Genomic DNA, 11354 nt, shown 5'->3' on the forward strand with positions numbered 1-11354 from the left:
CAAGACTAAGACTAAACAGACAAGACCTAATACAAGACAAGAGTAACACAAGACAAGAGTAACACTAGACTAACAGGGGAACATGAAGAGCAAGAGAGAGAAGGGGAGAGATAGAGAGCAAGAGAGAGATAAGGAAAACACTAAGGGACAGAAATACCAACAAACATACAGGGACGGGGAGAGGTAGTGCAGGGGAGAACAGTCCAGTAACAGGTGGGATGTGACAAATCAGCTATTAAAGATGTTGTAAGTTGTGTTTTTCCATACAGTGGAATATTATGAAATGATGATTTATGTGTTGGATAATCCTAGAAATGGTTGGCCTCAGTTCAGGCAAGACCCAAAACATAGTTTGTCCCTGTTGGGAAACAGTCAGTGTATAGGTTTTGAAACTATGATTCATGTATGTTGCTTCTTGGTGTAAGTTGATGACCATGATGTAGAACTTTACTTTACTCACACTGTATTTGTCCACAGCTCTTAATATCCAATTTGACATGAGTTAGTATAGCTCTGATCTGTTATTTTAATCATTGAAATATTATGTTATGTACTTTATCAATTAATTTGTATGGCAAAGCAATTTTACCACAGGGATACTGTATAAAGGTTTCTTGATTCTTGAACCCCCACAATGAAAAATGTAAATACATAAATCAACAACCTAATATGTAACAGAAATGTTAAAGGGGCGGTTCACCCAAAATATATCTTTTTAAATAAAAACATATTTCCCCCTTACCCAGAGTAAAGTCTATCCATCCAGATCATTTTGGTGTGATTTGCTTAGTTCTGCCATAGAGATATCTGCCGTAACGCCAATACATTGGAGCTGAATGGCACTTGGCTTGTGGAGTTCAAAGCACCAGAAAATACACTTGAAAAACTCAAAAGCAATGTCTCTTTCCAGAAATCATGACCCGGTTACTCAAGTGAATCCACAGACTTTGTTGTGAGAAGTTTCATGTAGGAACTATTTTCTACCCAACTACACCCTATAATAATGAGTGGGGGTGTACTTTGGTATAAAATATAGTTCCTACATTAATGAATCCATTAATCACTCCGGCCTGACCTACTTCCAGGACCTCCTCTCCCCTCAACCTGCATTGTTAGATCATCCTACTGTCTTGTATTAGGTTCGCTGTTTAGTAGGGGTGTAGCGGTACGGACGTCACGGTTCGCTACATCCAGCCATATGACGAATACGTCTCATACAACACTTGGTGAAACTAGGGTTGCACATTTTACAAATGTGGGATTTCAGAGCGAGATTTCAAAGCAAGTTTTCCGTTTCATTGGTACAAACATGCCTTTTTAAAAATCAAGGACCCTCAAAAATGATTCGAGTTCAGTTGAAACAGCGAGTAATCGATTCCTCACGCCCATCCCTAGCCACTACATACCTACGTATATTCCCATGTGAGCTTATTATATTGATATTGTGCTGGAAACAAACAAAACTGTGTCCTTTTTTATGGCATTTCTGCTTCATTAGATAGGACAGTGAGTGCCTGCCAGGAAATCTTGGGTAGAGAGAAGGAGGATGACATGCAATAAAGGTCACATGCACATTATTTTTTGAATACTTCGTGGCTGGAATATGTGACATCATAATGACATCACATATACCAACTGTCCTGAGTGTTCCTTTAAGTAGAATTTGAATGAAGGGCTTTTACTTTTACCAGAGTACTCATTTATTTGGATATTTCTACTTTTACTTTACTATGTGTACTTCCTCCACCAATGGGAAAATATTACTTGTGCACATCCCTAGTAGTGGCTAAAGTGTAAGTATAAGCATCTTTAGTTGATCACCCAGCCCAATCATAATCGGGAGGTTCACCCACAATTCCATCACAATAGTTTTGGTGTGATTTGCTTAATTTGGGAGATATCTGCCACAGATATTTGCTGTCACAATACAATGAAACCGAATTGCACAAAAAAATACTTTTGAAAAACTCAAAAGCAATGTCTCCAGACATGGCATCATGACATGGTTACTAAGGATAATACAGGGACCTTGTTGTACACCCCCACTCATTATTATAGGGTGTAGTTGGGTAGAAAATAGTTCCTACATGAAACTGCTCACAACAAGGTCTGTGGATTCACTTGAGTAACCGGGTCATGATTTCTGGAAAGAGACATTGCTTTTGAGTTTTTCATGTGTATCTTCTGGTGCTTTGAACCTCCAAGCTGAGTGCCATTCAGCTCCAATGTATTGGAGTTATGGCAGATATCTCTACTGCAGATATTAACAAAACTAAGCAAATCACGCCAAAACTATCTGGATGGATAGACTTTACTCTGGGTTATTTACATTTTTTAGGTTGAGTGAACTGCCCCTTTAACATTTCTGTTACATATTAGGTTGTTGATTTATGTATTTACATTTTTCATTGTGGGGGTTCAAGATTCAAGAAACATTTATATCCCTGTGGTCAAATTGCTTTGCCATACAAATGAATTGATAAAGTACATAACATAATATTTCAATGATTAAAATAACAGATCAGAGCTATACTAACTCATGTCAAATAGGATATTAACAGCTGTGAACAAATACAGTGTGAGTAAAGTTCTACATCATGGTCATCAACTTACACCAAAAAGCAACATACACTATGAATCATGCAAAGTTTCAAAACCTATACACTGACTGTTTCCCAACAGGGACAAACTATGTTTTGGGTCTTGCCTGAACTGAGGCCAACCATTTCTAGGATTATCCAACACATACATCATTATTTCATAATATTCCACTGTAAGGAAAAACACAATTTACAAGATCTTTAACAGCTGATTGGATGATGGAGAGCAGACGTTTTCTTTAAAAAGAGCACATGCACAAATGTCAAGCCACTGTATATTCAGCACCAGACACCCAACGTGACAATTATTATTACCATCATACATCCCCGACTCAAGGTAAGGTTGAGGAAACATTTGTTTTCTAAAATAGACTATTTGTAACCATAACACTATTGCTCATAAAATGATTTGTGTATACATTTTTGGAACTACTTTGAGCAATTTTTCAGAATGTCAAACCTTTTGTCTTTTGTTCTACAAAGGACCTGAGTGTATTCCAGCTGCTGGCCTATAGATTGCAGCGATGAAACTACTAGTCCTCACCACGTGCTTGGTGGCACTGTGTTCCTCTCTTCCTGTAAGTGTCAACACACATTCAAACCCTGCTATGTGGGACATTACTGTAAGTTGTGTCATCTGGTCATACTTTACTTAATGATCACTTCATTCAGATACAGTATGTCAATGATGTTCATTCCATGAAATCGTCCATTTCCATTGTTAAGGTATCTGAGGAGAAGGAGCGGGTGAAACGTTCAGACAGTGACGAGGTCAGTATCTGCTCATGCAGTTCTCTCACCCACATGATGAGACAAACAAGTACAGTATACACAGTATGTCACTGCTGTTGGGTGAAAATCTTGTGAATTCAGTTTAGGATGATAATCATGTTTTTGTTTATTCTAATATGGGTTTGCAGTATTTCATTTCCCAAGGGCATTGTAGATATATTGTCATCAATATGAAGATCAGGCAGTTTTTCTTCATTCTTGTATTAAAAGGTATTTTATTTATCAATTTATTTATTTATGTTATACAAGGGTTTTGCAGGACAGTAACGATATACTTTATCTATATCCTGGTTTCTTAAACAATATGGTTCAGGACCCCAAATTGGTCACAGACATACATATCATATGTACCGGGGTCCCAAAGTGAGAGACTTAATGTTCCCAGGCTTAAGCCTAACCCATGGTATATATCTATATGATCACTAGGACTGTGCTTGTCTAACAAAATTATTAGCCAACTAATAGGATGTTGTTGACTCAATTAATATTTATTTTGTGTTTCAAATAGTATTGGTGTTTAAATTCAGTCATAACTTGCTTATTGTCTTCAGCTTCAGATGTATGATTTGATTTGTCATAAGTGTTTTAGTGCACACCCTGAGGGGGCGTGGCCTTTTGTTCACTAGACACTATAGATGCTTGATTGTTAAGCACAGTGTCCTCCAAGACTGATGGGCCAATCAGACTAATCCATCTGTATTATGCAATATTTCAGAGGAAGCAGATTGATTTCTGAAAATGGCTTGATCTTGTTGATATCCAGGGGTATAGAGATCAAAGGGCTTTAATCATAATTTCCACAACAACAACAGTTCTAACATGTTGTGTAATGTTATGTCAACATACCTTTGAGTGCCAACGAATACCAACGACATTGAAACACATACTTTTCATTGTACTGAATCTTTAAGCATATTGTGAGCAATTATCCCAACTCATTCAGCATGAAAACCAAACACAACTAATCTACTTAAAACATATTAAGTCTAAGAACTCAACCTGACTAAGAGCGGCAGCCTTCTAATCATCAAGCGCTTCTTTCACTTTATTGTTCCAGAGATTTTATCGAGGCTATGGAGGTGGAGGCTATGGAGGCTATGGAGGTGGAGGTTATGGAGGCTATGGAGGTGGAGGCTATGGAGGCTATATCCGCTATGTGCCCTACCCTGTTCCTATGCAGCAACCGCAGGTCCCGTCGTTCTACAATCCACCTATGCAGAACAACAATGGCCTGATGTCATTACTGCCATTCCTACTGGCCTCCATGGCCTCTGCTGGTACACCACCAGCACCTGCACCACCACCACCTGCACCACCAGCACCTCCACCACCGGCACCTACTCAAGCACCAGCAGCAGGATGAGCAGCAGGAGGAGCAGCAGCAGGAGGAGGAGCAGCAGGAGGATGAGCAGCAGGAGGAGGAGCAGCAGGAGAAGGAGCAGCAGGAGGAGGAGCAGCAGGAGGAAAGTGATGAAACTGAGATGGGAATCTAGCATGACACTTTGTTTGTTTGTCTGAAATTGGATCAATAAATCACTTAAGAACATTAACAACAATTCTTGCACGTGTGCTTTTTAAATCATGTAGCCACTTCTTTGTGTTCAGGTTATTCTTTTTGACATCAAGATCTCATTTGCAAGGGTCACCTTGCTAAGATAGCAGAAGTATACTTTAAAAGAACACTCAGAACACACAGTTAGAGTTGGAATATGTGATGTCATTATGATGTCACATATTCCAGCCAGGAATATTATTTTTGAAAAAAAATCAAGGCCTTTGCAGAAGCCTTTCCAGGAGCTGTTGATTGATTGATTGATTGAACATTTTATTAACAGATTGCAGAATGGGTACAATACAGTATGGCTCGATACACACAACTGTTAAGGGGACAAATCATGTTTGCGGGCCGATGTCATCATTCCCTCCCTGAAACAATAGAGTAATGGTCTATATTGGTCCAAATCTCCTCACAGTAAATGTGAACTTAGTTAATTATATTAGCGTGCAGCTGGCAACATGAAGTCTGTATACCACAATTCTTCTAATAGTAATAATTAGATATAAACAATTGGAAAAATTACACAAGATATGCACATATTCTTGAGAGTACCACACACTCCCCGACAAACAAAAGTGGCTCCTGACACTTGACCTTAACACTTCAAAACTCCAACAACTTCAACTATTGTGTAAACCCGATCATTCTCAACAAATCATGTTAACCATAACAACATTATACAATGACGTTTTTTCCAAAGTACGTATGTTAGTGGTGTGTACAAATCTATCTCCAGTGGCTCAGAAACAGTGGATTGGATAGGTGGCTGGTACATATGGGTTAGGGATGGGACTTTCTAGCAAAAGTGCTATTCGAAAATTCGTGTTCCATAATATCAAATATTCAAATATTCGCCCCCCCCCCCAAAAAAAATTTATATAAAAAAAATTAAATCATATAATCTTTTTTTATCAGCTGACTGACAATAAATCAAAATGACACCATTCACCATCGTAGCCTATGATAACAGCATTGCATTGGCCTATCAACCGGCTTTAATAAACAAACAGAAATAGTAGCATGTGCATCTTTTTGATCAATTAGGCTATGAAAATTAGGCTGCCTCTAAATATAAAAAGGAATTAAATAAGAATGTTTGCTTAAAAACAACATTTATATAAAAAAATTATAAAATAAAAAAAAAGTAAAATATATATATTTAAAAAAATTAAATCAATCTTAATAACAGAAATTACTATTCCAATTTTCGAATATTCGGTCCCATCCCTATTATGGGTATGGTGAGTTGGATGGGGAGTGGCAGGGGTAGAGGTAGGGTGATTGTAGTACAGATGGGTACCGTGTGTTGGCAGGACTCCAACTGTGTTTACAGTGGGCCGTAATTGGTATGCTGGTTGGCTAAGGGATGGGTAGGTGAACACATAACCTGGTCGCGTCTATGCCAAATACAATGCCGTTCGGTTTCCGGGTTCCTCTGATTGGCCACTAAGCCCACGTGACGGCGCGCTAGCACGCCCCCCCTTATCGCCCACTCTCGCGCTGTGAAGCGGAAGAGCCAGCGAGGGCGAGGCGGTGGTTTCTCCCCGGCTCCGTGCGCCGCTGACTCGGTCCAGCTCCAGCAGCAGCGACCGTCTTCTTCCGAGGCGGCTCGTTCTTATTAATCCCCCATTGTTCAGGTCGACATGGTCGCACAAACACCCGTACATACAAGCAGCTCTACTCAAATGTCTGGCTTGTTTGGATTCTTACCATGTAAGGTAACATTACATTGTAATCTTTCGTTTTTATTGTAACATAATGTTATGGATAGCATAGGTAAGTTAAGCTACCATTAGCTGCAGCAGCAATCAGCAGTCAACTTCCTTTCAGTTTCAAATATAAGATTCACAAACCTGAAACATCATCCGTTTCATCATTGGTGATGATGTTATTGTTGTTGTCTGCAGCAGTTTGTGGCACCTGCTTTGATGAAAAAAACTTTCTAATATCCATCACGTTAGGTAGTGAATTGAATAAACTCTTCTTCTTCAGGGCAGAGCAGGCTATGCAGTATGCAGGCTGCTTTCCAGCCGCTGCTGCCTCTCTGTTGGACTTCGGTACTGCATGTTACTCACAACACGTATTTGAACTCCAAAGAAAATGTGACGACCAACCAGTGTTAATTTTGTCAACTAAAATGATGACGAAAGATGTTCGTCAACAAAGTTCTTTTTCATGACGACAACGAGACGCGACGTCACGTTATTGAAGACCACGTGACGCTAACGAGACTAAGTTGTTTATTAAATATCGTTGACCACAACTGAGGACACAAAAATGTAATTTACAAAAACCAGGACGAAATTTCTCTTCATGTATGTTGATATTGTTGACTAAAACAAGACGAGACAAAATAATTATAACTTTTCTTAATGCCATCGTCCCGACGGAGCAGTGTGACGGGGAGCTCTGTTATTAGCATTAGCTGAAGAGCTATTTGAAAAGCTAGTTTTAGCTTAACGTTACCTTGGCTAAAGTTGGGACTATTCATAATCCAGCTGCAGACCTGCAAGCAAAGTACAGCAAGTTGGCAAAGGAGTATTCCAAGGTAAATCACTTTTTCACCAGTAACGTTACATTGTTTGTATTTCCATCTAGCTTGCGTTAACTAGTGGCTAACCTAGCTCACGCTAATGTGGCTAACTGATCGACCTCTCACACACAATTAATGACATGTTGCGGACAGCCATACCGGTGACAATGTTTAGCTTTTAGTGCCAAATGATAAGAGTCTGAGGCGGAGTCTCAAAAGAGAATGTTGAATATTTATTGTGCATTAAAAATCACAACAGAGCCTCTGCTACTAGCTGACCTAAACGGAGCCTTCTGGAAGCAAGTGCAACAACGTATAATGTCTGTGTGGAACCACCAACATGTGCCAACAACCTTTCCGTGGGTGAAGCATTAGTTGAGCATAGTTGTCATTTAATGATACTAATACTAATCTATACAATCACCTGTTGTTGAATAAATACCATTACTTTCTAGTTATTACTAAAAAACAGTATATATATAAAACAGTAGCTGTAAAAAAGAAAAGAAAAAAAAAGTTTTATAATTTATATAATATAATTTTCTTTGTACATTAACAAAAAATATACAAAAATGTCATCCGTTTTTTGTCGACAAAATCTAGACTAAAACAAAGAAGACAAAATTGAGACAAAAACTGACTAAGACTAAAATGCTCAGACATTTAGTTGACTAAAACTGACTAAACGAAAAATAAATGAAGATGACTAAATATGATGAAAACGAAAAAGGAGCATGTGATTTGACACATGACTAAAACTAAAACTAAAATGAAAATAGCTGCCAAAATTAACACTGCGACCAACCCCAACTGGAATGTCTTGCTAGTATCAAGGCTAACAACCATCTAAAAATGTGTTAGTTAGCCAACAACAATCTAAACTCCCTTCACACTTTTTAAGGGTAACAATTGTTTCATTATAAACCAATTGTGTAAAAGCCTAGAAGAAAAATACTGAGGAGATAAATATTTACAATTCTACATAAAAACACAAAAAGTCCTCTCACCTAAAGTTCAGCTGTCTTACTCCAAAGAAGACTATGTAGGTGAGCTCTGATCCCAATTCTGGACATTTCCACACCAAAATATGGGAGAAAGCGCCTTTTGGTAGCGAAATATAATGAATGTGACAACTTACCCGTGTGTTGTTGTAGCCACCGGTTAATTCGTGATTTTTTATTGGTTTGTCATGACAAACAAATTACATAATCCAACATATGTGTAAAGAAACAACATATTCCAGTTAACGTTATATTTTTTTAATGATTCGTTACGGCGTAATCAATACTTCCATTTGTATAAATTGCGTTAAGAGGAGTTTAGTATTCCTGCCTGGCTGAGGAACTTGTCGCGGCTCATTCGCGCGCTCGGCCAATCAGAGCAACGCGGAAGGGCATGTTGGCAGCCGAAAGTATTCACGCGGCCAGGGTACTCCTGGGTCCTAGTGCCCCCCCATGTTACAATATATGTCATGCACATGTATTTTATATGTTAATACAATTGCATTTATCTTTAGTCCTAATTCTGTCACTGTTTGATGTCACAAAGAAGGGTGTATCCGAAAGCTGTCTACAACATTTGTAACATGTGATGAAAAAGTAAACAAATAATTAACTGTATTAGACATTTGTTAATGATGAATAGGCTTCACTTCAGATTGGCCCTGTGGGATATTTGTGGATATCCTGAAGAAGAATGTTCTCAGTCAACCGAGGTTTGGATAATAACAAGGTTTGGAGAATGGCTGAGGCTCTCGCCCCAGGTGATCAGCTGAAATGACCCAGGTAAAGAGACCCGGATTGATCTCGGGAGGAGACTTATATAGTTAACAAGGGGGGGATGTGGTCCCATTTGATAGGTCAAATGGGGGGGGGATACAGGTTTGGGGAGAGGGGCATAGGATTGGGGAGAAAAGGGGGGGGGGCACAGGATTGGGGAGAAAGGGGAGGGGAATGTCTTATTCCACAGAGAGGGGGGGGGGGCACAGGTAAGGGGACACAGGGGCGGGGAATATCTTTACATGAGGACATTATATTATACCACAATACCCACTTTTCTCTATTATAATGTGGGTGAGATTAATGTATAATATACCAGGATTGTTTGGAACAGGTAAAAGTGAATAGATATGGTAATAGAATGGGACCGATGTAATCCATCGGTTATCAGATTATGAATGAAATCGAAAAACAATTAAAATAAATGAAAATTTTGGCCAATGTGGTCTGTGTTGGTTGGCATAATAGTTTAAAATAGAAATATTTATATACGTGATTCATGACATGATTGACTGGACTAAAGTCTGTGTTATTTTGATATCAGAGATGTGGGAATAGATATCACCCTTTTCTTTTATTTATATGGTCTGATTTAACCGCTCAAAATACCTATATCAATGATTGGTCCTCAACTCTGATATCAAACAACAATTAACATAATCATTAGAAGCTATAGCTGTGCACATATCTTGGCATACCTTCAGTCGTTCATGTCGTGACTCAGGGGAGCTAATGTCATGGTGCATACAGGCATAGTAATAAACCAATTAAATACATGTGAACACTGTCTCTGTGTGGTCAGAGTGCACAGGGTGAAAAAACAAAATCGTGTGCATAATTATTAGGAATAGGATTTACACATAAGCATTAACCTAGTGGCTAATGTGTACAAAAACATTTTAACAACCGTTAACCTAGTGGTTAATAAAACTAATATAAAAGGTGATTATGATAATCGTTATGCATTGTTCTGTGGTGCATACTATCAATGGTCAAAACAAACTTGGTGTCTTGGAACAACCCAACTGGTTCTGCCCTGTTTAACAATACCATTTTGCAATGTGACTCTGTGATCATTTCTCATTGCCATTATACAATTGGTTAATGCAATCTTACTGATTGTATTTCATCATATTCCTAGTCAATAATTTTCCAGATACATATGAACTCTGTGAAACAGTTCTTGTTTGTGAATCTGACAGTTGCTGTGTTGTGTTGATCATCTGTTCTCGGTCTGTCGTGTGGCAGGGCCAAACAGTAACACAGTAAAAATTAAATACATACATAACAATGTGGACAATGTGTGTTCAGAAGTCTCTTGGTCCACAGGTTGACGATGCAGTCGGGAACATTCACTGGTCGCCGTCCATTCCCTGTCAAGGGTCACCTGTAGCAGTGGGGCGGTCAACTATAGTGGCCTTGCAGACTCTTTTCCTGGAGCCTGCGCTGCTCTCCATCACCACCACACATCCACCACTGTGCTCACGCTTGGCCCCCATCAGGCCTAGAGACATGGTGGTCAGGGCGTTTTTGAATGTGTTGTGCTGGTTTCGCTGTCCTCTCCTCGTCATTGCGGTACCACTTGATGGAGGGCGAGGGCCCGCCGGTGTAGTGGCTAGTCAGAGGATGCTCTCTCTCACACGGATGGTGGAGATACATGGCGTTGGCCTTGGTTTGTTGTAGGCTGTCGGGGTGGTTGAAAATCTGTTTCTCGTCTGGCGTGCGCTTACACACAGCTGGGCCATAATTAATAGGAGGACCATGGTGCCATTTTACGAGGCGACCAGTGGCGGCGCTATTTAGTCAAAAACTATTAAATCAAATGAAATGGCTCCTACACGCAGCATGTCGTCCTTTCTGTCTCTGCTCCCCCTCCTTTGGGGTCGTCTGTGCTGTGTGTGCTGGTGGTTCTCCCACGGTTGTTGTCGTCGCCCTGGTTGCGTCCGCAGCTCCTTGACGGTGTCCTTCGTGGTCCTCTGCTGTTGTTCGTGGTTCAGGTCACGCGTCGTCTCACTCGTCCTGTCCTCTCACCAATATGATCTGAGGATGATAAAATTGCTTTAGAAAACCTCCTCACATAAATGATTCAACGC

The 11354-nt window shown here is 39.7% G+C and overlaps 1 protein-coding gene across 1 annotated transcript; it reads left to right on the forward strand.

Annotated features, from left to right (window-relative positions):
• The first annotated feature begins 2878 nt into the window (after positions 1-2878).
• LOC311232389 (uncharacterized protein) lies at positions 2879-4928 on the forward strand. The gene is made up of 4 exons (XM_084319173.1): positions 2879-2937; positions 3084-3178; positions 3327-3371; positions 4450-4928. The coding sequence occupies exons 2-4, from the start codon at positions 3125-3127 to the stop codon at positions 4753-4755; spliced, it is 405 nt and encodes a 134-aa protein (XP_084175299.1). The 5' UTR covers positions 2879-2937; positions 3084-3124; the 3' UTR covers positions 4756-4928.
• Positions 4929-11354: the final 6426 nt, after the last annotated feature.

Source organism: Notolepis coatsorum, assembly GCF_963971535.1.
Source record: "Notolepis coatsorum genome assembly, chromosome: 7".
NCBI lineage: Eukaryota > Metazoa > Chordata > Actinopteri > Aulopiformes > Paralepididae > Notolepis > Notolepis coatsorum.

Coding starts and splice junctions, on each gene's coding strand:
- LOC311232389 (XM_084319173.1), top strand. CDS start 3,125: ATGAAACTACTAGTCCTCACCACGTGCTTGGTGGCACTGTGTTCCTCT. Junction 3,179..3,326: donor CACTGTGTTCCTCTCTTCCT/GTAAGTGTCAAC, acceptor TCCATTGTTAAG/GTATCTGAGGAGAAGGAGCG. Junction 3,372..4,449: donor AACGTTCAGACAGTGACGAG/GTCAGTATCTGC, acceptor TTATTGTTCCAG/AGATTTTATCGAGGCTATGG.